Below are 26,512 nucleotides of genomic sequence, written 5' to 3'. Positions count from 1 at the left end.
ATATATATATATGTATGTTTGTATATATCTCTGGTTATTGGATCTCTTTATAGTAGAATTGGACTTGAGGCCTCTAATGTGCCAATTATGTGCTTTTCTAAAGCTACCTTTTGACAATAAAATTATGTAATTTTAAATTTTTACAATTTTTAAAGAAAAGAAATAAAATTTGCATAATTTTATATCATTAAAAAATCATATAAAATTTAAAACTGCATCATTTTATTGCTGTAAAATATCACTTATTTTATATAAAATTCAATAATAAAAAGAAAAAAAAATAGGGGAAGTGAATTAGGAGATTACAAAGAGGAACATTACAGAGGGCCACGTTAGAAAAGAAGTGGAGCATAAGACCTCAATATAAGTGACACTTATTATGGAATTTTATTATTTTGTGATTGTATTCTTGCTTAGAATCCCATAGTGGTTCTCCCTTTATTGCGATTAGTTTAATATTTATTGGTGACATTTTGAGTAGCGAATAGGATTCTATACGTAGCTGAGGAAACCAAAAGATGCGTAAAGAATTTGAAAAATCAATGGGTATTAGTGGTATTGCTTGCATACATTTGGCTTTTAATTTGGAGATATATTCAGTAGCAAATGGGTGGAGACGTGTGTTTCTAATTTCTTCTGAGATTCCTTCCTGAAATATTATCAAATTGGTATATGTTTGTCCTTGTCTATCCAGGGGGAAAGTTATCCTCAAAACAGCGGGCCGCTAAGGTTTTAAATAATTAATAATATGTATAATTTATATGCTTGATTAAACTCTATTTTCTGTAAATTCTTTTGATAATTAATATTTTTTATAATAATTTTATGACTTAGAAATAAAATAATAGATTATATATAATTTTATAATTCTTTTAGAAAATTGTACAAAATGAAACAGTACATCCAAGATGTAGGAAAAAATTATATACAAAGAATACAACAATTTTATATTTTCATATTGTAATTGTATGATGACGATTAGGGGACAATAATTAATACGATGGATCTTCAAATTTTATAAAAATTAATCAATATGCATGATATATAGACTTTGACATAAAATAAAATAATATCTTTGGCATATTTAAGTTAATCTAATTAATTAATATCATATGAAAATTAAATAGCAAAAAATTACATCTAATGGATCCTTTGAACCATATTCAAACTTATATACTGTAGTATCGATCTTCGTTGGGCTTCAAAGGATTAGTCTGTTAGGGCTCAAAAATAAAAAAACTAGCCCATTAAGGTTCAAGGTTAGCCCTTTTGAACCTGCGTTTTTTTTTAATTATTATCAAAATATTTGTATAATTATGGATCAGTCTTTTATGAACAAGTCTGAAATAAAAAATTATTTAAAAGAACTAATACTTAAACTAGATAATTAATAAGAATTAGATGTCTTGAACTAGTAGAAGAACAACTAAAATCAATTTTTAATTCTTTCAAAGATGGTAATTGATATTCTTAGCATTATAATCACTATAGGAGCTAGTGAATCTTCTTTTACCATAAATTCACATGTCTGAACAAAATATAAAAAATTCTCTTATTCTAACAAATATTCAAGCTCTCATTTATACCCGTAGGTGTTGCATAATTTTATTTTAGATAAAAGTGATGAAGACCAAAATCTTGATATTTTTATCACTAAAAAAGAGCCCATTTGTAGTGAAAAATAATCAAATATTGTTGATCTTGATGATAGTGATGAGGATGAGGATGAAGATAATAGTCATGTTGATATTATTAATTTTTAGCTGCTTGGTTTTTATTTTTTTCTATGCAAATATTTAGGACTTTCTCTTATTTTTATTTTAATTTTAATTATTCATTTTATCTTAATCAATTATTTATTTTGTAGTTAGTGACTTAGACATAAGTGAATGTTATTTTATAAAAAAGACCAAGCCTCTTCAATAAAGAAAACCCAAACAGAATCAATATGGTCATAATGACTATGATATAAAAAAGTTGACAACTTTAGAGTCATTCCTGCTATTATTGAAACCAAACATTCGAACAGTTGAGTTTCAAAGAATAAATTTGAAAGGTAGTCTATTGGCCAGGTATAGTAACCCGTTACTCTTGTGCCTTTAAAAGCACCAATGGTAGGACTCTCTATTGAGCGAAAAAAATTGAATTGATCGTTATCCCAGTACAGTGGAGAGTATAGGTTACTCATTGGCACCATGGAAAATGAGTAAATCTGCGTTCAAAACTTCTTTTGAAGCGACAATTAGCTTTAATAATAAGCAGGATTTGGTTTCTGTAATTAACAATTCGATTTGACCTACAGGATATGAAATCATGAGTAGCAATAAGCTCATTCCAGTCCCTAGCTACAAACCAAAGCGCATCTAAATAGGCTTTCAGCTTCTAGTCTCAGCAAAATTTCTTCAAATATGTGAGGAGCAATAAAAGAAATTCAGCCATTTGAGGCTGAGTTTTGCTTCCATGGATAGCATCCACAAAAGTTTCTTTCTTTTTTATAATATTAATTAATGATATTTTATTTACTATTACTAAACTAATCAATTTTTTAACAAAAAATATCATTATACGTATTTAGTTTACATAAAAAAAGATAAATTTATGACAAAGATAAATGTCTGTCTTTAACTATAACTCCGGTAGAAAATTAATGAAAGAAATTCCAAGATAAAAACCAAAACAAAGACTTAACTGAAATAAAATCAAATAACCGGGCAATTGACGAACCAATCAAAAATGACAAAAAGTAGAAGAACCTTGAAGTCAAATATCTGGAAACAAAAAACATAAGCATTTTGAGCTATCGGGAAATATAGAAAAGGAATCATAAATATTCATATTTATTATTTCAACAAATCATCAGCACAAGATCAAATAATAAACAATATTTGATAGAAAACGATGGCACTTGAAATATTCCGTTTCTTCCATGTGTTCTTCCTATCCCTTTTCTGTGTATATTTCCTAAGATCACGGATGCAAATAGTAGTATATATGATTGCTTAAGCAGTCAAATACAAACAAATAAAAAGATACTGGCTACAAAAAGGAAATTGATGAAAACGTTTATGTAGTTTACGAAGAGAATAATATAATCATTAATAATGTGTAATTAATGGCTCTAAAAAATAGGAAGAATTACAATCAGGTCTCAAGAAAAAAATAATTATAAAACAAGTCTTAAAAGTTGTCATTTATTACTTTAAAACTTATTATTACATGCTATTTAAGTTGTTATCATAACTTTTTCATAATTATTTTTTTTTAGAACCTCATTGTAATTCTTTCTAAAAAAATATTCATTTACATTGATTGCTAGATCCCAACCAACCCATTTTTCACTTCACCTGCGTTACAAGATTTTAAGAGTAAAGTTGGTTGATTGGTTGATGATTGAAGTTGATAGATGAAGATGGATTGATCGATGCATAATTGATATCTCTCAAATTTTATGCACAAACAAGCTCTTTATATTACAATAGTGGTTGCATGATTTGGCCACACAGTACATTATTTGCAAACATGCACTCTGAACTCATACCCCTTTTTTTTCTTTTGTCAACACTTCTACAATACATATATATATATCTCACAAGTTGGTATTAATGTTGTTGCTTTATGAGACGCGATGAGGGCTTCACTATTTGAAGTTGATGGATGGGTTCATATTACAACTGACTTTGAATGGAGTTGAAACGTCTCAGAAGACGAAAGCTGTGGCTCCTGCAAATCAAATCAAGACAAAATCCTCATTTAGCATCTCCTCCTATATATAGAGTCACCAATCAGATTGATACAACGTGATCTCCCTAAAATATTCTTATATCACACTAAATTATATATTATAGTTGATAAGTTAGATAAATTTGAAAAGAAATAATAAGTATTATAGATAAAATATATATTCGCTAAGGCTATATATGATTTTAATGATCCATAACATAGATTAAGGTCTTACATTAGAATAGTGCTGGCGATGGTTGATGTGGAATTGTTGGTGATAAGAGTTTAAGGCAAAGGGTTGCTTAGCTTGGAGGATTATGGATCGCATTGAGTGAAGCAAGTGTCCATAACTCAATCCACCAGTAGTGGCTAATTGGTTTCTCATGGCTTTGATGAAACTGTGAGTCAAGGCTCCACCACCCGTTCCAAATGCCTATTTCACCAGCAACAAACAATTAATAAACTTTAATATTGATTCCTTAATTCCTACCTAACATACATATAACTACACTAAAGTGGTTTCGGTGCTTGTGAAGAGTATCGAAATCTGGATGATCCAAATTTAATCTTTTTAAAGCGTATAGAATATAAAATAATAATAATAATAATCAATTATCGTCACCGAGGTATCCCCAGCGGATCCATCGTCATCACAGGCAGATATGCAAATGGCAGTCCCTCCATTTGTTCCTTTACAATGCCCTCTCCCTCTCATTTGATTTTCCCACATGTATTCACGTAACCTGCTTTCACAAACCAAACATCATTAACACACACACACACACACACGAGAACAAACATACAAACAGAGAATGTACTTCCACCTATTTTTAATATAAAAGTTAGTTAATGGTTGGATTTAATCATAAATATATATAACATCTTAATTTACTTTTTCTCTTCCGTATTTATCATTTTTTCTTAAATTAATTCACCTAACTTATAAATAGATATACTTCTCTGATCTTCAACATAAGACTTATTTATAATTTGATTAAATTAAGAAAGTTAGGTAAGTTAGTTAATTATAAAAAATATGATATGTTTTTTTTCTAAAGTACTATAGTTATCTTCCTTAATATCCCCATTCTCTCTCTTACTTGATTACAGTTGAGGTCTTAACGGAGTATCCATAAAGGTAATTTAAGAAAAATTGATAAATATAAGAAGTGAATTTTACACTTAGGATCAAAATTAACTCAATAAGTAGGTCTTATATTAATGACTAAAAAAATATAATCTAGTGTTATATAGGAATATTTTGGGAAGATCACGTTACATTTATTATAATTAACTTATTAATTTACCTAAATTAATTCAATTGCTTTTATATGAAGGATAAGAAGGAGTATGCTATCATGTCATGTAAATAAAATACTAGTTCGTTCGCATCGATGTATTACATGAATCATAATTACATGAACATGAATGAAACAGATGAGTAACGTACGAACCTGTTCATCCGGCACATGAATGGCAAATCAAGAACAGTGCCACTTTTGCAAGAATCAATAATGGCGTGAAGTTTGGTGCCACGAGGGAGAGGCTTAACGAGGATGTCGTTGATGGTGTCGTCCAGTATTTTGCCTGCCTTCTCGTAATCCACAGGGCATATTGCTTCGTCGTAGCCGTCGACCTCATCGCCGTCGTCGTCCACCACATTGGATCCATGTCCTGAGTAGTGAAACACCAGGGAGTCTCCTTCCCTGCAACCCCTCACCAGCAACCTCATGGCTTCTATTATGTTGGCTTTTGTCGGGATTGTCTTTGGGTTGTTATACATATCGTCTGCACCACATTATTACTCAGTTTTGTCGGATTAAAATCATAAATGTGTTGATTTTAAGAATATTCTCACCGCAATATAGAGTTTTAGGAACCCGGGGGGGGGGATAATTGTTAATATATCAATGTTGATCCTTACAATTTGATCAAAATTTGACTTTGATCCTTGTTATATTTTTTTTCCTTATAGTTTTATAAGCACTTGTTTGGAGTTAACAAGATTACATATCAAAATTAAAACTAATTTTAATTCATGTACTTTTAACAAGTTTTGTTTTTAGTCTTTGTATTTTTAATGAATTTTGTTTTTAATTGATCCCTATACTTATCCAGGTCAAGTAAAGGTTAACACCGTTACACTCAAAATAAATCTTTATGAAACGATAGGCATAAAAAAAACAACAATTTGAAAGTAAAAAGACTAAAACAAAAATTTAATCAAATTATAAAGACCAATAACAATAGTACTACTGTCGGTCTTTAATATAAGAGGTGGTTTAATTTTTATTTTGATCCTAAATATAAGACCTCAATCTAATTTGTCTCTTATATTTATCTAGTTTTTCTTAAAGTAATTCTTGTAGTAATAGTAGTTGTAGCTAATATATTTGATGAGTAAGGATATTTTAAGAAGACGACACTTGTTTATTACAAATAACTAACTTAACTAATTTTTTTTAATCTACTCAAATTAGTCAACTAGATTTTATGCTAAGAACTGGAGATAGTATCAACTAATAAAAAAAAAATGCATGTTGTGTGATCTTCAGTACACTTCTTAACCCTTAGAAGATGGAGACGTATACTTCCTTCAGTCTCTAGCATAGGAATTAGTTATGGATGGTTGAATTTAACTTTAAATATAAAACTTCAATGTACAACCTATCACTAATATATATATATATATATATATATAATACTCCATTCTTTCCTTCTTATAATGAACAATTATCAAAATTATACAATTTAAAATGTTAGTTAAATTTAGTTAATAGTAATAATTGTATAAGACATTTTTTTTTCAATTATACCCTTGTTTGTAAAAAAAGTACATAAAAGATAATGCGTGAAAACTTATCACAGAATGACATATATATTTGATGGAGGTAAAAATCTGAAGACTAGCTAGTTTAAAATTTCAAACAAATAGGATTTATTTTTTATATTTAGAGATATCATTATGAGAAAGATTATTCCTATAAAAAGGAGCGGAGGGAGTATAATGTTATACGAAGGTATTTTAAAAAGATCATATCATTATATCATAAGTAACTAATTTATTTAGCTTTTTTAATCTATCCAAATTAGTTAAATAGATGTTATATTTATCACTGAGAAAGTAGGTGTGTATGTGTATGTATAGGTGTGTGCATATACATGTAGCTATTCATGAAGGATGTGATTTTGATTTTCTATACCTCTGAGAAGGACGATGGAGTGAGGGTGAAATCCTAGGTTTTGAATGAGGAATTCTTTCATGAAGAGGACGTCATTCACTGAGCCCTCAAGTGGATGAGGTCCACTCCCATAAGTAATACCACATAACAACGCCCTCTTGTTACCGCCGCAATAGTAACACTCACCACCCATGAGTGGTGGCTGTGGTTGTGGCCGCGGCCTCACTGCCGCCACGGCTGGCCTGCAGGGCAGTTGCTGGTGGTACACACGGTTCGGAGCTCCGTGTTTATTAGACAGAGCCGGCGGGGCTCTAAACCCATAGACGACGACCCGGTTGTTGTTGGCTGGGCAATAATGTGGCACTCCTGGAGGTGCACCACATGCACAGCAGGATCTTTGTGAGATGGCTGCCATTTTCGAAGATTGAGGAAGAAAATGGGTGAGACTAGAGCTTAACGGAGAGGTTGAAGATGAGTTGTGTGTGATTTGGGACGACTAGATTGAGGAGTATTTAAGGTGCATGGAAAGCTGAAGGCATACTTTAGAATCATATCTACTTAGCTTCTACATATGCTTAGTGGAGACAGAATTGGATTCTGATAAGAGAACCAAAGAAATGGAAAAATTCATATTAGAATGTAGGAATGGTATATATATTATTGGTCATTGGTCAGGCTTCAGGCCTATATATGTTAACTAACATTCCGTGCTACTGTGGGGTGGTTTGATTTCCTATTTTTAAAACAGCTTTTGTTTTGAAAGATGCAAAATTAATTTAAAAAAATGTGTTTGAATATGTATGTTTAGTTATGCATTCTGAAAAATAAATAAAAAAAATCAAAACATCCTTTTAATACTCCTCCGGTCCTAAATATAAGACTCATTTTGATTGCACTACAAAATAGGTCTTATATTTAAGACTAGTGGAGTATTTATTCTTTAATTTGAATTATGAATAGCAATGTCATGGTATTTATTATTCTATATATTTTTCGATATTTCAAAGCAGATGAAAAAAAATTAAAATTTAAGGGGTGCTTGGGTGAAAAAAAGGGAGTGTTTGGATGGAAATCAAACTATGGTTTTAAAAATAATTTTATGGTACATAAAGTAAATATATGAAAAAATTTGCCTCAATTTACAAAAAATATACTTTTTAAAGGTACTTTTGGAGTGTTCCAAACACTTCCCTAATCAAATGACACCACGGTTAGAAGTATCAATAAAGAAAGCAGGTCTTGTTTGCTAAGTTTGTTTTTTTGTTTTGATTTATGATTTTCAGTTATCATTAAAAAAAATAGTATCAAGAAAGGAAATGTTTTATATGTCCACATGGAAAAGAACATTCTTCCATTATTATGGAGTGTTCTTTCCTATGTAGGACGAGAAGGAATCTATTAATGTTAGTTAAGAAGAATCTTTTAACAATAATTGTTATAAAAAATATTCTTCAATCTTGCGCATCTTTTTGGCTACGCCATGCAGCTTACGCAACATTAGTAGTATTATGTAAATGGATTTGGTTTCAATATTACAATACCTAAACCATTTAAAACTAAATTTAATAGTCAAAATTTAAAAATATTTTTGAAAATATGAAATCATTTTTATTTTAAATTTTAGATCTATCAAAATAATAATTTACCAAAAACACAAAATAAAATTTTATTAAATCGAGACCGTTAAGTTTTAATCGCTCCATATTGGTCAGCACTGTGACAGGTTCCTTCATTAGAATTCTCATATCAAACATAAACATATATTTGATGGGCCATTTTTAAGAAATAGGAATTATCTATATATATAACCATTACTTAAATGTTTCACTTGGCAATTAGCTGGCCCAATAGGATCAAGTTCACAAGGAACCGTGCATAGCACTGAAGAGGGAGCTGCCGAATACACCAGTTACGCCTAACATATAAAATAGATACATAAGAATATTGTGTTCAGGGAGCTGCCGAATACACCAGTTACGCCTAACATATAAAATAGATACATAAGAATATTGTGTTCAATCTAAAATATAATCATAAAGTTGAAAGTTAACACGTGTCGGTTTGTGTTATTATGGACATTTTTTTCTTGAGACAATTTCTCATTTCATGTGCATTTTTCATAAAACAAGACATTAGATTCGAATATGGCAAATGGAGAAATAATTAAAACTATCATTAAAAAAAGCTTTATACCTCTACCAAGTAAAGAAAAAGGGGCTTCATTAGATGGCATAATCCAACTTGACAAGACGGGACCAAAATAATTAATCGTATCTTAACAAAGCTTTTGAGATATCGATCGATTGGTACCTGAAATGATGGAAACATGTCACGCATAATTATTTGTTTCTGATAAGGTTGGTTTGAGAATTCCAACGCCGACTTCTGGTCAAAAAAAGAGAATTCCAACACCGACCAGGCTTCTTTTCTTGGGAATATTACTGTTACTTTATCGAAAGATTTTTATACGTTTAATCTTTTAATTTTATATAATTTTTTAATTTAATTTTTTTAATTTTAAAATATCATTTAACCTTAATATCGTTAATATTGAATAATATTTTTTATAACAATTATTGTTATTTTGAAAAAAAAATATATTGTATATATCAGGGTTTCATAAATTTTGCAAACATTTAAAATTTTAGTATTATCATTTGTCAACAAGATTAGAGTTTTAAAAATTGAAAAATCGAAAAGTTAAATTTTGTATAAAAATATATCTTAAATACAGGTAATGAAAATTTCATGCATATATATTACTCCCATCACTAAATATAAGACGTTAATATCAACAACTGTTAGTTAAGGTGATAAACGGTCTCACTCTTTAAAAAGGATAACACCAATTCAAATCTTGGGAAATGTACTTGTTAGGATGATTTTAATATTAAATGTTTCTAGCCAAAGTAACTTGATGATACCTTTAATTACACCAAAACTACAAGACATAATGTTTTTCTCCTACTTAATACCTTTCCCCTAACACCCTAAGTAATTTCACAGCCTTGTCTCTTTTTTATATTTCTCATACTACCTTTGATCCTTAATATAAGAGTTAATCTGATTTTTAATCTAGTCCTAAGTATAAGATTCCAATCTAATTTGTCTTTAATATTTGTTCATTGTTTTAAAGTGATCTTTATAATAGTTACACATATTAAAAGTTCTATCAAATGGTAGTTTTAAATAAAACACATGATTAGTAAGAGCATTTTAGGAAAGATAATACATATTTATTATAAATAGCTAACTTAACTAATTTTCTTAATCTATCTAAATTAGTCGATTAAATTTTATATTAAGGATTGGAGGTAGTATTTGATGTCCTAGTCAAATTTTAGAAGTGATTGCTACACACTTTTTACCTAATAACCATACATAACCAATTAAATTAATTTTTTTAATATTCATAATTTAGCTAACTTGATCTTATATCATGGATCGAAATAAGTGAAATTGTCACTTTTACTCGTTAATTAAAGTTATGCTAGATCACAATATTTTTTCGCACCTCCTCCTTTCAAACCGCCAAACTCTCCCTCTAATGCATTAGATTTTTCTTAACATATTCATCTGGTCCTATTTATAAGTCATTTCCAACAAATTCATATAGACCAATAAAAACCTTAAACTTTATTAACTCTCATTTAAAATTTAACAACTTTTTATCTTTATCTTTATTTAATATATATTACAGTACATCATAATAACAAAGTTAACACAATAATAAACGAAAGTTAAAATTATACCTCCATAAAAAAAATTTTCTTAGTGCCCTATAAATAGAAGTAAAAAAAAGCTATATGGCAATTAAGGTAGACCTAGAGAAAGCCTATGACAGGATGAGGTGGAACTTCCTAGAGAATGTGCTATGTGAGTTAAACTGTCCTATAGAGATGAGACATAGAATTATGATGTGTTACAACAACCTCTACAAAGATTCTTGGCACAGGGAAAAATTGGAGAGTTTTCAACCTACAAGAGCGACTAGACAAGAAGATCCTATCTCCCCTTACTTGTTTGTACTCAGCATGGAAAAACTCACACACCTTATACTAGATAGAGTGAGAGGAAAACAGTGGAGAGGACTGAGAGTTGGCCAAAAAGCCCCAAATATATCACACATGATGTTTACTGATGACCCCGTGCTCTTTGCCGAGGCTAATACTGACCAAATTGAAATTATTTTAAATTGTTTACAGGTATTTAGCACCAACTCAGGATACACAGTGAGCAGCGAGAAGACCCAAATTTATTTCTCTCCAAATGTACAACAGAGGGTGAGAAAAAACATATGCGACAAGTGCAGATTTAAGCAAGTTGATGATTTAGGAAGATACCTAGGAGCAGATATAATCCACCACAGGAGGAAACGAGAAAGTATAAAACAGTGGGGGGGAAATGAAGAAAAGGTTGAATAGATGGAAAACTGATGGCTTGTCGCTAGCAGGGCGGATGACGCTAGTGAAGTCAATGACTAATTCCGTGGCACTGTTTCCCATGCAGCATAAGCAAATTCCATAGGGGGTGCCAAACACCTTAGAGTAGGAACGGAGGAAATTTATATGGGGAGAGTAAGAAGGAAGCAAAAGATGGCATCTATTAGCGTGGAACATGCTCTGGAGCCCAAAGGAGAGCGGGGGGTGGACATCAAGTCACTCAAATGCATAAATGAAGCTTTCCTTCTCAAATTACTATGGAGAATCAGAACTACACCAAATGAACTCTGGGTACGAGTTCTCACAGCAAAGTATGAGGGAGGGAAGATAAACAAGGGAGGATGATTACGAAGAGCCATGATTCAAGACTATGGAGAGAGCTAGCTAAGATGTCAAAGTGCTTTCAAGATCTGACTAGCATGGACATCCGAAATGGAGCTAGAACAAGAGTCTGGTTAGATAAATGGGTACAAGGAGAAAGCAGACTCATTAATCTAATCCCACCAGATCAGAGTATAAACAAGGACCTGAGAGTTAAAGACTTATTAGATGAAGAAGCCAGCTGGAACGTGAGGGAGCTAGAACAATGGCTACCACAAGCAGTTTTAGAGAAAATAACACAAGCAATCCCACCTTACAATAGGGAGGGAGAAGAAGACAGGATCAAGTGGAGCTTGATAGGAGATGGAAATTTCTCTACTAAAAACGCCTACCGGCGGCTAAAAGGAAGTCAAAGGGGAGAAGGGAGTAAATGGTGGGGGAATCTTTGGAAATTAAGAGTACCTGAGGGAGTTAAAACATTCATATGGATGATGGGCCATAAAAGACTTCTGACACGCAGTCTTATAAAGAAATGGGATGGTAACTCAGCGATCTGCTTGATCTACAACAACCAAGAAGAGGATAAATCACATGCCTTAAGAAACTGCCCTTGGGTGAAGGAAATATGGAGAAAACTCTTAACGAAAAATGATCAGGTGAGTCATGGAAAGCATGGATAGAGAACAACATGATGATCAAGCGAGGAAGAGGGAAAGATTATACTGGCCTGAGATTTTTGCTACAGGATGTTGGGCAATATGGAGATGGAGAAATCTCATACTTCATGACCAGGAAAGGGCAATACCATGCAATGCGGATAGAACTATCAAGCAATATCATGAAAACTACATGAGCAGATGGGATAGAGATACTATACAAAGGAGAGAGGAGGACATAAACTATGTCGCTTGGAAACCACCTCCTAATGGCTGGCGTAAAGTCAACACTAATGGAATGGTTACAAGGGGTGGTGAAGTAGGATGTGGAGGGGTAATAAGGGGAGATACAAGGAGTTTGTCAAGGGCTTTTCAATACAATTAAGTGCAGAAAATATATTGGAAGCAGAAGCTTGGGGGATCCTGGAAGGGATGAAGCTATGCTTGGAGCTGGGATTTAAAAAGGTAGAAATAGAAGGAGATGACGCGAATTTGATAGATGAGCTGAATACAAGGGCGAGAATAAGTGGGAACTATCTGCTATCACGGAAAATCAAAGAACTATTAGGAAGGGATTGGACGGTTAGATTTCTACACATCCAGAGAGAAGGGAACAGGAGGGCTGATAGACTTGCCAAACTGAGTAGACAACAAGCTTCACTAAGGACAAACTGGATTCAACCTCCGGAGGAAGTCGGGGAGGACCTGCAAGCTGACTTGATAGGAATAGGATGTTTTAGATAGTCTTCTTTGTCTCTTTTTGTTTTCTAGGCGATTGCCTCACTTGTCACCAAAAAAAAAAACTTCTCTTTCTGCCCTATAAACAGGGCCAAAGGACTATTATATAATTTCTCTTTTATTTTTTTTTTATCATAACTCCTACACCCATTGCCTATGCTCCATAAAGGGTTAAAACTCACAACATTATGAGAGGAGATATTCTCATAATCCTTTTTTCTCATTTTCTTCTTAGAATCCTATCTCCACCTTTAGATTAAATAATGAATTGTTCAAATTTCATACTTTATAAAACTATTATTATAACACTGCATAAATAGGAGAGAGAAAGTGGACATCTACTTTTTAAAATATTAAATCTGAACCATCTATTATTTGATCCAATGGTAAAGATGAGAGTATGAGAAAAAACTAAGGAAAATTGATTTTGAGAAGATCTAGACCCACATTATACTTAAAAATGCCCTAATGAATGTGCCTGACGTCATTTGGACTACAAGACTGTAGCTTCTCTTTCATATTTATTTTGATATTACTACCTCCGTCTTTAAAATAAGAGTTTGCTTGACTTTTATTTTAATTCTAAATATAAAATATCAATCCACTTTATCTTTCATATTTATCATTTTTTTCTCCAAATTAGTCCTTGTAATAATAGTAACTCTAACCAATACACTTGATTAGCAAGAATACTTTAGAAAAGATAATACTAATTTATTACAAATAACTAATATAACTAATTTTCTTAATCTAGTCAAATTAGTTAATTAGTTCTTGTATTAAAAACTAAGGGTAGTATATTTTTTTATTAAAAGACAATTTTTTTTATTGCCCACCCAATTCACCGGAGCTTTGCTCCGACTACATCTAGATCTGACCCGCGTTACGTATCTGGCTGTAGTGGGTGAGTCTCCCAACAGAAATTTTTGCATATACTGAGGGTCGAACTCGAGACCTCACTTAAGCGGTACCAAACCGCTTACCACTTAGACCAACCCCCGTTTGTTATTAAAAGACAAATTTGTTCAAACTATGTAGAAAGATTATGGAGGAAAGGCCGACCAATCACATGTGGCTAATACGAGCAAAGCCCAAAAACACACTGACGCCACAACATCTGAAACAAAAACTATTAACACACAGGCCAAAAAAAGGGTCAGTATTTTAAAGACTAATCAAAGCTTAAGTCCCAACTCGAACCAGCTGCAACACTACCAAACTGAACACTGCTTGAAGTCTCAAAAAAGAGGAACAGAAACTACCCATAACCACCCATAAATCAAGGGACTTGAGAGGGCGCCACGGATCACAGTAGAAGTAAAAATAGAAAAACTCAATTAGTGTCCTAGACAAATTCGAAGAGCATCTTATGTTTTGGAGGAAGCAAATTCTCTTCAAAGAATCTTAAATTTTAAGTTCTGAGGGAGTAAGGAGGTTCCAAAATTGTTAATCATTGTCAAGTCATAATTAAGGAGTAAATAACTTGATGGACAAAAGGGCGACACGTGTCTGAAAAATGGCTCGGATCACGAATCGGAGCCATTGGATGCTTATCAATCTGCATCATCAATTTTCCCTCAACCATAAGCCTTTTTTTGTCGTATGATTATGCTTCTAGTGACTTTCTGCAAGTATGAATAGGCGAAACTAAATGAAATGTCCTTAAAATAATAATATGCTTTTTTAATATCATCCGAGATTGTTGGTAGCAATAATAATGACTGAGAACTTTATAGGCATTGGACTTGTTTTCTTGATGGGATTAACTATCCCTTGTTCTTACTAATTTTGATCATCAATCCCCAAAAAACCAAATCAAAACATTTTTTAAAAAAAAAGGAGCTTCAAACGATGTTTGCTTCTCTAGAGCAGTCCCAGTCGGGTCTTGATCCTCTCACAATCCTTCTTTTCTTTTTTCTTCTCAGAATCTAATCTCCACCTTTGGATCAAATAATAAATAGTTCGGATTTCATATTTTATAAAACTATTATTATAACATTACATAAATAGGAAAGAGAAGATGGATATCTGCTTTTTAAAATATTAAATCTGAACCATCTATTATTTGATTTAATGGTGGAGATGAGATTCTAAGAAGAAAAAGAGAAAGAAGGATTCTGAGATAACCCAAATCTGTCCCAGTCTAAGTCTGCCCTTCTTCCTTTGATATGTATCTGACAATAATACCCATCAAATTGAGGATTGTAGAGTCACAGTTGAACATAGCTCTTTCAACGTGGTTTAAATAAGCTTCTCTAGGAAGAGCAATTTTAATGTCTGCTCGAATAGGACCCAAGCTCTACATCTTCTCATCGATTTAGGTACTGTTTAGATTAGTTTTTTAGAAATAATTTTATAAAATTAAAGATAAGTAGATGAGAATAATTTTGTTTTGGCTGGTATGAAAATACCCTTTTAAGTACTTTGAGGGATCTCAAATACCCTTAACGTGAATATCAGATTATAGTTGAGAAGTATGAGCTATGAAATTATGGATCCTCCATCATTTGGTTGGGTGCAAAATTATAGTTGGTTGAATTTGCTTCTATGCTCCGAGGGCAAAAACCATACTACCTTCTGTACTTAATAATAGGTTGCTTTCATTTCAAATATAAGACATTAATTTATTTTGTCTTCTAAATTTATAATTTTTTTCCAGAATATCCACACTAATTTGCATGTTGTAAGGGATTTTTAATGTAAGGGTAGTTACAAAGAACATGATTAGAATAAAATATTATAGAGAAATCAACACATATTATTACAAATAACAAATTTAACTAATCTTTTAACATCCATAAATTAGTTATCTTACTCTTTTATTGAGATTAGAGGGAGTGATATTGATGCTGGATCAGGTCCATTTTGACATCATGGAAAGCGAATAAATTATTTTTCCCGTTCTTGTCAATTATATTTATTATATATTTATAATTTTTATTTAATAATTAATTTCTATTCATTTTTATTTTTTTAGGTAAAAACTTAATTGAGTGAGTTTCATCATTATGAATTATACCAATCTTTATTATTTAAAAAAAATTATGTATATTATTTTTAAAACAGAGACTAAAAAATACTTTTTCAAAAAAAATATTTTTCTTCATGTATACCAAACAAGACAAGAAGATAGTGTTAGTGCACCTTAAGAATATTTTTTTAAAAAAGTGCCCGATAATAAAATGGACTCTCACGTTATTCCTTTCTTGCTTGTGTACAGTTGTACACTTTTAGAATTCACGTGCTATAAACTGTTTGGATGCTCCCTTCTTCCAATTTAGGATGATTTTCTTACCATGCTAAAATCTTTTACTACGATTTCTATTATGATGAGTAATTCTTCCGTTTTCTTTTCTAGTTTAGATTATTAGCTGTATATTAACTCTATATTATAATCTTTTTATCTTAACAATATTTGTCTTTTTATTGAAAAGAAAAGTCTTCGGATTCTCTCCCATCATTTTTCTACCTTCCTCTCTGGCTGCTTCAAAGTAATGCAAAATATTAATACTTTACAGTAACCATGTTTTATAGTCTCAAATTTATTACTTCTTCCCTTTCAATTTATAAGATGTTTCTGAAATAAATTGTGAATACCAAGAAAATATAGTTAGAAATCTTAATTTTTATAAAGAATGCAAACTTTCAAAAATGACTTTCATTTAATACTAATCCCTAATTAACTCACACTTAATTAATGCAGGTGTTTTGGAACAAGGTCATTAATGAATCATTTTTTTCTAAAACATCTTATGCTATAAAATATGAAATTACTCCACACAAAAGGAAAAAAAAAAAAAAAAAAGCTCTATAAATTGAAATGGAGGGAGCAGAATTTTACTTGTATACAGAGACGACCGGAGAGAAAGCTCAAGAGAGAATCCAAAATGCTACTATCTAAGTATCCAACGCATGTCAAATATGGATGCGGTCTACACATAGATTGGTAAAGACATTTGCCATTAACATGATATAAAAATGCAGCAGACAAATTAATTTCCATCAAAGTTAAAATGTAACTAAATGTGGACTACAATTTCCACTATTGAAAGGCCAACAACTTCTCCAAGATTTTCTGAAAATTAATATCGTTCTTTTCATTCAACTTGAGAATGAACTCTTAATTGCTTATAAGAGCAATGATGTGAGGAAACCAAGTCATAGCACAAACCGCTGTGTATGTATGTCAAACCTCTCAGAAGAGGATAGTTGTGCATCCTGTAAAGCCCAATTCAAAACCTTCTGTAGCGTCAACCTCACATATCATGGTGAATTATCCAATATTACGAACTGATATATATTCATATATGTACAGATAGACCAAGTGATGGCACTAGCACAAGATTGAATGAATAAAATGAATAAAAAAGGAAATTTAATTTTTTATTAAAACGGTTGTTTGCAGATGGGCAATACTTTTTTATGGATAGTGATAGCATGGATATTATAGATATTAGATATGCAATACCTGTCTGATGCGATCCATGCCTAGCATTTTATTTAGCAGTGAAATGATGGGACCATTTAGGGCAACTATACCAATTTTAGCTCCTCTGATTGCAGCACGAATGGCAGTTAACAAGCGACTATAGGTTAATCCAGGTTCATTTTGCACTGCCTGTATGAAACTATAAGTCAAGGCACCAGTAACAACCTTTCCACCAAAGGCCTACCAAAAACAGGCAACCCCACATAAGTCCATGATGCTCACAAACACCTTTGATCAATTCACATGAAAGTCAAAAGAATGAGAAATGAATTATACGAACTGATGTATCTGCAGAGGATCCTGCATCATCGCAAGCTGATATACAAATTGCAAGCCCTCCTCTTGTACCTTTATAATCAGCCCTCGGCTGTGTATGATCTTCCCAGGTGTAAAACCCTTCCCTTACGGATCAAAAAGGAAGCATTAATGTATTAACATATCAAACTGATGTACTGTGAAAATTTTTGTTCCTTTTCATTTATTCTCCATCATGTCCTACGTCAAGAACTTAATTCACAATAAGAACAGGAGGTTTCAGAAAACAAGACTTTCTACAACTAACCTGCTCATTTTGCACACAAAAGGTAGATCAAGAATGGTCCCACTGTGGCATGCGTCAACAATGGCATGAAGTTTTGCACCACGAGGCAGTGGCCTGACTATCGTTGCATTGATCTCATCATCAATAATCATCCCATTGAGCTCATAATCAACTGGTAATAGTGCTTCATCGTAACCGTCTATCTCGTCCATGTTATGGTCCACTTCTTGTGTGCCATGCCCTGAGAAGTGGAACACCAGTGAGTCCCCTGGCCTGCAACCCTCGACCAGCCAACGCATTGCTGTTTGAATGTTCTTTTTGGTCGGGATTTTCAGTGGGTTTTTCTCCTCCTTATCATCTGAAGATAGGTTTTTTGAATGTTCGAAATTAGTGTAGAGCGAAACAAACTGAGACCTAATGATTCAAATTAGACCAGTACCTCATTGCCATTTTCTTTCTTGTCATTTCGAAACAGGTTTTATCCCCGAATTTTTCATTTGGCTAAATTTAGATATCACAGTGTACATTTGTATTTGCTTCATACTTTAGAGGGGGGGGGGGGGGAACCACTGTCATAGTGCTATGCCATGATACGTATAAATAAGCCAACCCGACTGACACGTGGACTTTTCTAATTAAGACAATTTCATAGGACTAATTGAACATTATAAATAATTTACACTGAGTTAGACCCACTGTAACAGCTAGGCAACTGTTAACTGAGATGAAATTATTACCCGTGAGCATAAGAATGGAGTCGCCAGGGAATCCAAACTGGTTGATAAGAAAATATCTCATGAACTTAACATCATTTAGAGAACCTTTAAGCCTGTAACTTCGTCCATGGTAGCAAATTCCACACAGCAATGCTCTCTTTGAACCATATGCAGAGGCAGGAACCAACGGAGCTGGTGGCCTTAATAGCTGAGGCTGAGGATAATAGCCATAATTAGGTATCCCATAGCCTACATTGCTGTTAAATGAACCAGTGATCATAGTATTTATGAACCCTCTTAACCTGTTTGCAGCATGAGACATAGAGTTATAAACCAGACTCAGTGTATTGCTGGCTTGACCAATCCGAGTGATGCCATGGCACACTGCACACTTGAAGGTGTGAACCTCTGGTGCCACTAGCAGTAGTCTTCCGCAGTGGCCGCACCTTTCTTTTCTCTCTGCCATGGTCTGGTTTACTTTTGTATTCTTTTTAAGAGTGGTGAGGCAAATAAAAGAAGGAAAGGTTTTAGAAAACGTGAAACCATAGGAGACTTCTCATTAGAGGTACCTCTATGAAAATTTATTCTTATCTGTTCTGGGGATTGGAGAGCCATGTATAGAATCAGATTCCACTAGCTTTTTATAGTGGAGATAGAATATCTTGACTTTCTTGTTGCTGCCAATTTCAATGTATATAACAGTAGACAAAGAATAAAAACATGAACCGCAAAATAAGCAATCCGTGATTTCTAGCTTTCTAATATGATTATAAATTTAAAAACTTTGACTCATAATCGGCTGTGAACCGTTGGCCAATGATTTATCTGGACAAAAATACTAGTGCAATCCTCCGAATATTGTGTCATTTTCAATCTGAGATTTTTTTGTCTCACTTCAGTAATCAGAGAATATGATTTCATTCCAACATCATCCTTTCAGGCTAATAAAATAATATCTGCACAATGTTTCGAGAACTAGAAGATTGTCATGCTTTCAGGTGCTGCAATGATATTAAAGAAAAGGTAGAGTAACAAATTGGAAATAGGAGGAAGTGGATGTTATCTTGATAAAATTGTCAACTTCGACCCCTCTTCTCTGCATTGCATTCTTCACCTTGAAATCTAGAACACTTCTGAAATTGAATGCATTGGTCAGGGTAAACGAAGTGTTTAGAGGTTTCATCATTCATGCGAGTCCTTTTACAGAATCACATGCTTTTGAACTAAATTCCTAATTAGTTGAGGAAATCGAGGGAAATATGTCCATACTGATTATCTGCTACTCTGTCTCAAGAATTATTCAAATGCTCATTGCTTGAGCTATGTGATAGGTCAATGTCCAGAACAGAAAACATCTTGTTGGAGTCATTTTAGAGTGATTATTTTACCTGGGGCCAGTTAATTAATATGCATTATGCACAATTAGATGTCAATTGTTAAGGCGCGGGGAATAATTATGCATTCTGTTCAATTAGATTTCAATTGCTAAGACTTCTTCTTCTTCTTCTTTTTGTTTGTTCCCCCGGGGGGGAGGGGGGATCGTGTTTGTACATCTTCGATTGTTTATTGCCCAACCTACATTATGTCACAACGAGAAAAGGAATAGATTAGACTGAAAATTGCAAATTTACACGTTATGAAAAGTACACTATGCCATTAGGCATGTTAGTCTGTGTAGTAGTGTGTAAGCTGACATGTCTCAATTAAACACGACCTAACCAAAGAATCGTCACTTCATCCATTACGCATGTTAGTTTGTAAAGACGTATTATGCATCCTGACATGTCTTAATTAAACATCACCTAACCAAAGAATTATCACTTTATATCGAAGTTGTGTCTTTGCAATGTCTCATATGACACAGTTTTTGCATATGCAATTCCACGTCTGCATCCCTATGACTGGACATGGTGATCATAAAACCAAATTAGGCCAACAATTATTACAGAAAATCTCTGCAAGACTAAATTATTTTGACAAGACAAAAATTCTACCTAAAACTTGATATAGAACAAAATTATGTTATGTCTATTAAACAATGGGTTTATTATAACATTTATGAAGAATTAAACTATAACCAGAGTTCTAATTCTCACGAAGATGCAATGCTACAGGACACATAAGTGGCTGCTGCTAGGCACAAATTCACACTTCATGGAAACTGCGTCCTCATGGGGAAGAATATTGTGAAAAATTTGTAAATTTGTAGAGACCATTCATAGCATGGCAATTCCAACTAAAACAAGTGTTTCTGTCCTTGATTTACTCTCTCATTACAAAGGAAGCAGGAACCAGATTCTTAATTCTGGAAACCAAAGATGCTTTGCTTATTGAAGGATACAACTCATTTATATTTTTAGAATGTCTGCTACAGATAAACACCCAACATAAAAATATGTTTCACGACTTACATTACATGATTAGTTCTTCAGGAAAACTCTCTACAAAATGTTTTTTCTATTGGGGAATGACAAAATATTTTATAAAGTTTTGTCTCTCGTTTAAACTGAACATGATATATATTTATCCAATTATTGAGTTAGGTGTATGACAAAAGCAAAACATCATGAAATCATATGTAACATTCATGGCATGGGTGGTACAGATGAACGGAAGGAATATTGAGTCAAGAAGTGACAGAGATGTCCTGTTAAGTATTCTAAAAAAATTTTTCCTCTTCGTGAATTTCTCCATTTTTCCCTCGCGCTCTTGAAAGTGTTTACTTGAAAGTGTGAGAGTAAGTACCCAGTTTATGCTTCAATTTCTGGTTCCCCCATTCATGATCTCAAGATCTATTTTCAGAACTCCATGTTTGCAAACCCCTGCACTGAGAAACTAAAAAAAAAAAAATATTGTCTCAGCTTGATTGTACAAAACAAGAGCTCCTTCTACTAGAAGGAAACATCATGAGTAAAAGTTGTACGGACAAGATTGTTATTTCCACCTTACCAGCTCATAATGCGAATGTCCTCTTAAAAACATCAAATTTTTCAGATGATGATAGAATAGCATCCTGAAAATTTCCACGTAAATTCAATTCACGTTAATATAAATCATGACATGCTAATTATGATTTAGAAGGAGAAAATGAATGGAGAAAAAACGGTTACACGATATTCTTAATATTGTTTAGGAGTTAACCCAATGCTGCTTTCATTACCATTGATGAACTATATAATCAGATTCTGTGCTTAAGAAATTGAAAAGAGAAACCTCTGGCCCAAGAAAACTTGACAGGACAAAGCTCTGCGAATATGCAGAAAGCCCCTGCTTGCTTGAGAGTTGTATGTTTGGTTATTTCATGCTGGACAGAATCTCACAATTGGGAAGAACCATGTTCTACTCACATGGCATGGGGTTTTAAAGATTATGTTCGATATTTATCACCCTACCAGGAAGCTTAAGCTTATCGGCAAGGGCCATATGACGACAGTTATATTTACAAAGGAGATGTTTTGCTAGCGAAGTAGCCATCATCACCTACTAGTGAAAAAGTCAGAGAATCACCCGCTCAACAGTATCTTGGGATAAATTCTCCCACTCGTACCATCAATGAACGGGAAAGAAACCAACCTGAGAAATATAATGCCGGTGACGACGACGACGAAATATTCTGGGATTACAGCTCTTTTGATTAACCACTGCAATTCCCTCTTGGACCTTCTCTAGGATCCCTCCATATGTTATATCTGGGTTTTCTTTGATTGCTTTTATAAAAAGATATGTCATAACACCATGCATTCCCTTTCTAAAAGCCTGCATAAGTTGGTCAAAGCTCGTATTGAATAAGCATCCACATTGCATTGTAAGGGGAAAATTTGGGGGGGGGGGGGGGGAGAAAAAGAAAAAAGAATTTTACCGTTGTATCAACAGCAATCTGATTATCTTCACAAGCGCTGAAAGAAATGGCTAGACCACCACTTGTATGTTTTCTCATAGGCACTTTTGCAGGTGGTTTGTTGTCCTCCCACTCATGGCTGCAAGCAGCTAAGAAATGTTATCAGATTATAATAAATATAAGGTTAATATAATTTTTGGTCCCTTAATTTTGTTCTCATTTTGGTTTTAGTCCTTCAAGTTCCAAACCATAAGTTTTGGTCCCTCAAGACACAAAATGATCCAAGTTTTTACTAAATTATAGAAGCTAAATGGGGGAAGGAAAAAAAACTTGATATCAGAATCTATAATTTGAAACTTGAGGAACTAAAGATTGTATTAACTTTAAATATTATAAGTTAAGGGCTTCAATTTAGTAGCTTGGGCATTTGAATTGAAATATTCTAATGTTAGAGCCTTTATAATGAAGTAGTTAAGAGCCAGATCCGTAACAAAATTTCAAGCCTGAGGTATACCAAGCGTTTGATCTGAAACAGTCATGGTGTAGAGATTGATGATTTTGACTTCAAGGAAGTCGAAGTTGGGTTGCTTGGAAACAGAACGAACAGAGAAAATACCCAAAATGGACTTACTTCTCTAGTTTATAGACATAGGCAAGATCAAGTATTGTGCCACTATGACAAGCGTCAACAATAGCATGAAGTGTGACGCCATTCTTTAGGGGCCAAACAAGGATAGAGTTCAATTCATTGTCAATGATCATGCCTTCTCGGACAAAATCAACTGGACAAAGAGTTTCATCGAACCCATCAAGCTCATCTTCCTTCAAATCAGGCTGTTGTAACCCATGTCCTGAGAAGTAAAAGACCAGTGAGTCTCCTGGTCGGCAGCCCTCCACAAGCCACTTTAAGGACTCTAATATGTTCTTCTTCGTTGGAACTAAACGTTGATCTTTCTCTTCTTCTGCAATTTGGTTTATTTAATTTTGGAAAGATATTCATCTTTATATCAGTATTTGCAATATTAAACAAGGGAAAAGTTGAGCATTTAGTTATGAGACACGAGATATCAGATGCTAAGGGGGAAAGAACCCTGGTAAATGACAAATTTGCATCAATAATACTACCCAAAAAATTGCTTCAACGACAATTACATTTAGATTACTTCAAAGCTTTGAGAAACAAACTGATATTAATCTCTTCATCTTCAAAATTTTATCAAAGATACCTTACCGTGGATTATCGAAGTTCGAGATTATAGTAAACTACATATGAGGTTTTACGTAGTTTTTGAGCAGTAGATCTTGATGCTATCTCAGAGTCTTTAATAACCCAGTGATTCGGAGTTCAGTTCATATTGTCTTATTCCCAAATAAAAGTCTTAAGGGAAAAGTAAAGGTTTATTTATCAAGCTATTCATTGGCTTTTGCTCAAAAGACAAACTTTTGAGGACATTTTAACATATTACGGGTTCAGAGAAGTTGCGTATACTCGAGCAGAAAAGTTAAATCTTAGTTAACAGTTAAGAGCACGCAAGATAGTATCATCAGCTAAAAGGTTTCAAGAGACACCTGTGAGGATACGTATGCTCTCTTTAGGGAAATCAAATATTTTAACCAGCATCTCTCTCATGTTCATAACATCATTAATGGTTCCCTTGAGCTTGTATCTCCTTTTCTTGTAGGTAACTCCGCAGAGCACTGCTCGCTTGTTACATCTGCTAGACAAGGTGGAGGACCCTGTTGAAGATGATGACAACTGATGACTCTGCATATTAGCATATGTCTGTTAACCCCGTTATGCAGTAGCAAAGTAAAATGCTCGAGAAAAACCTTCTGAAGACAATTCAATAATCTCGATACTCTCAAATTAAAATACTGTTATGTAAAGAATTCAATACATCACCTTGTCAGGCCGATTATGTTTGAACAATATAGAACCAAGTTTTAGCTTTTGGCCGGGAATTGGACTATCAGAGCTCCATTGCCCGTGCCCTGAAGTCGTAGTAACAGCTTGGCAGATGGAGCATCGGTATGCAGTAGTCTTTATGGGAACTATAAATTCTCCCCCACAGCCTGAGCAGTTAATCTTTGCTTGCTCATTTGGACGTGAACAAATAATCGTCTGGCACTTACGGCAACGATATACAGTTGTACTTGTGGGAAACAAGATACCCCTTCTGCAGGTTCCGCATTTTGGTTTAGCATCCATAGTTTTCTGTGTAATTTTCTGAGGGAGAGTAGACCAAAATGCATATGATGAAATGAAACCACATAAACCACTTTCACCGTTGTGAATTCATTTGTTATGATGGCAGGCAGTAGCCTATAGAAAGGTTGAAAGCTATTGCCAACTAATAACTTCAAAATCAAGGGGCACACGCTCGAAGAAGTTTATCCCAGACGTAACAAGTGTCTTTTGAGGAAAGCACATTCGAAGCGAAATCATATAAATACTTCCCAGGGAATGCGATCAATAACAAGAGAATTGCGTTATAAACAAAATCTGAAAAAACTCTAAAATGGTTACAGTAACACAGAAAAAAGATTAATGGGATATCGGAAATTATGGTAGATATAGAATCAAACCGCACTCTTGAGGCAAATGTAGGGTGCTGAATTTGATAGGTCGGAGTACAATTTAGTCAATCCTGAAGTGCAAAGCTGGCCACAAACGCCGAGATTCACTGAAAAGACCTAATTCATATGAAACAAGTGGAAAATTGCGTCGATCAAAGACGCATCTCATTTGCGCGTTAAGCTAAGATATGCTTTTCTTGATTCGCCCAACAAAGCAGCTAGAACCAGATGCCCTCAACTTTTGATTTCTTTGGTCGCTGAAAGTGTAATTTACTAATTTGTCATCGGTATTCCTTTTTCTTTCTTGTTTCTTCTTCTTCCCATAGCGTAGCTTGATTGGCATCGTTGGCTTCTTGAACATAAAGACCTAAAAGCTTCAAGATAATCATCGGGATTCATGATTGCGATTCTCACCGAGATCAAACGTCTGGCTGAGGTAATTTAACTCGTGGTTCAGTCATCAATTTGCGACTTACGGAGTTCGGCGAGCAAGAAATTCTACTCGGAATATTGTGTCACCTTGTGCATGACTGCATGACAGCTTACCGAACGTACCCCAGGACGCGGATTCTTCCATATACTGAGATTGTTTGGTTGATTAATTAACTAAAATGTTTAATATTCTGTTTTCACATACTTATCTGTTCATCCGGAAAGCTGCAAAATTAGTTTTGAAAAACTAATCAGAACACTTCTAGATATCTTCTTTTTTATTTGAAATGTATAAAATATGTTCTTAGCATAAGACTTGTAAATTTTAATAGAAATTAAAGTCATCATATTCATACTGTTAATTATTTTTATTTCCTTAAGATTACAAATTGGTTTCATCTAAAAATATATTATACCCTCACTTCTAAATATATAATCTAATTTATAGTGTAAATTGTTTCAACCTCCGTAAATCTGTTATGCCATTTTTATTTTTATTGGAAAAAAATTCTTTTAATGTTATCTCAAAGAAAACGCATAAAAAACCTTGGGTTCGAACTCACATTTTGTCAAATATAAGTTGCACTATTATTAATTGAAGTATAATAACTTTTAGAATTAATATAATCTTTGCTCCTTCAAGTTTATTCTTATTTTGATTTTGGTTCCTTAAGTTTCAAATTGTAAGTTTTGGTCTCTCAAAAAACAAAATGTTCTAGATTTTTATTAAATTATGAAGATCAATATTTTAAATTAAAGGAGATTTAAGGAACTAAAACCTATGATTTGAAATTTGAAAGATTAAAATGAAAATGATAACAAATTTGAAGAACCAAAAATTGTATTAACCATAACTTTTA

At 33.2% G+C, this 26,512-nt stretch overlaps 4 protein-coding genes across 6 annotated transcripts; 1 reads left to right on the top strand and 3 right to left on the bottom strand.

Moving 5' to 3' along the window:
- Positions 1-3,943: 3,943 nt before the first annotated feature.
- On the bottom strand, positions 3,944-7,317 carry LOC114736916 (metacaspase-3-like). Its single transcript, XM_028924798.1, has 4 exons — positions 6,924-7,317; positions 5,175-5,508; positions 4,343-4,463; positions 3,944-4,153 (listed from the first exon to the last, which is right to left on the bottom strand). Exons 1-4 carry the CDS (start codon positions 7,315-7,317, stop codon positions 3,944-3,946), a joined length of 1,059 nt encoding a protein of 352 aa, XP_028780631.1.
- A 5,328-nt stretch (positions 7,318-12,645) lies between these two features.
- On the top strand, positions 12,646-13,065 carry LOC114736915 (uncharacterized). Its single transcript, XM_028924796.1, has one exon. The coding sequence runs from the start codon at positions 12,646-12,648 to the stop codon at positions 13,063-13,065; it is 420 nt and encodes a 139-aa protein (XP_028780629.1).
- Positions 13,066-16,886: 3,821 nt separating this feature from the next.
- On the bottom strand, positions 16,887-19,370 carry LOC114736909 (metacaspase-3-like). 3 transcript variants are annotated; one of them, XM_028924792.1, is made up of 5 exons: positions 18,827-19,370; positions 18,111-18,447; positions 17,829-17,949; positions 17,528-17,728; positions 16,887-16,991 (listed from the first exon to the last, which is right to left on the bottom strand). In XM_028924792.1, the coding sequence occupies exons 1-5, from the start codon at positions 19,269-19,271 to the stop codon at positions 16,953-16,955; spliced, it is 1,143 nt and encodes a 380-aa protein (XP_028780625.1). In that variant the 5' UTR covers positions 19,272-19,370; the 3' UTR covers positions 16,887-16,952. The 3 variants fall into 3 exon arrangements, with proteins under 3 accessions (XP_028780625.1, XP_028780624.1, XP_028780626.1); XM_028924791.1 differs by having other exon boundaries at positions 16,938-17,277; XM_028924793.1 differs by lacking the exon at positions 16,887-16,991 and having other exon boundaries at positions 17,614-17,728; positions 17,825-17,949.
- A 2,233-nt stretch (positions 19,371-21,603) lies between these two features.
- LOC114736914 (metacaspase-1-like) lies at positions 21,604-24,852 on the bottom strand. Its single transcript, XM_028924795.1, has 7 exons — positions 24,547-24,852; positions 24,213-24,408; positions 23,275-23,605; positions 22,665-22,782; positions 22,379-22,561; positions 21,755-21,818; positions 21,604-21,632 (listed from the first exon to the last, which is right to left on the bottom strand). The coding sequence occupies exons 1-6, from the start codon at positions 24,850-24,852 to the stop codon at positions 21,759-21,761; spliced, it is 1,194 nt and encodes a 397-aa protein (XP_028780628.1). The 3' UTR covers positions 21,604-21,632; positions 21,755-21,758.
- Between the last annotated feature and the right edge of the window lie 1,660 nt (positions 24,853-26,512).

The sequence above is a fragment of the Neltuma alba genome, unplaced genomic scaffold (genome assembly GCF_004799145.2).
Source record: "Neltuma alba isolate B1F8T4 unplaced genomic scaffold, ASM479914v2 tig00013384_pilon, whole genome shotgun sequence".
Taxonomy (NCBI): Eukaryota; Viridiplantae; Streptophyta; class Magnoliopsida; order Fabales; family Fabaceae; genus Neltuma; species Neltuma alba.
Note: the sequence above shows the minus strand (reverse complement) of the source record. Positions and strands in the feature narration are given on the sequence as shown.

Bases quoted from the DNA above. Each gene is read 5' to 3' on its own strand.
- LOC114736916 (XM_028924798.1), bottom strand. From the start codon at position 7,317: ATGGCAGCCATCTCACAAAGATCCTGCTGTGCATGTGGTGCACCTCCA. The intron at 5,509-6,923 runs GTATAGAAAATC...AATGTGGTGCAG, and splicing joins CTCCATCGTCCTTCTCAGAG to ACGATATGTATAACAACCCA. The intron at 4,464-5,174 runs GTTCGTACGTTA...TTGTGAAAGCAG, and splicing joins TTCATGTGCCGGATGAACAG to GTTACGTGAATACATGTGGG.
- LOC114736909 (XM_028924791.1), bottom strand. From the start codon at position 19,271: ATGGCAGAGAGAAAAGAAAGGTGCGGCCACTGCGGAAGACTACTGCTA. The intron at 17,950-18,110 runs GTTAGTTGTAGA...TTGATCCGTAAG, and splicing joins TTTGTGTGCAAAATGAGCAG to GGAAGGGTTTTACACCTGGG. The intron at 17,278-17,527 runs GTATTGCATATC...TGGGCTTTACAG, and splicing joins GCATGGATCGCATCAGACAG to GATGCACAACTATCCTCTTC.
- LOC114736914 (XM_028924795.1), bottom strand. From the start codon at position 24,852: ATGGATGCTAAACCAAAATGCGGAACCTGCAGAAGGGGTATCTTGTTT. The intron at 24,409-24,546 runs GTGATGTATTGA...GCTAATATGCAG, and splicing joins AACATAATCGGCCTGACAAG to AGTCATCAGTTGTCATCATC. The intron at 22,562-22,664 runs GTAAAATTCTTT...CAACTTATGCAG, and splicing joins AGATTGCTGTTGATACAACG to GCTTTTAGAAAGGGAATGCA.
- LOC114736915 (XM_028924796.1), top strand. From the start codon at position 12,646: ATGTGGAGGGGTAATAAGGGGAGATACAAGGAGTTTGTCAAGGGCTTT.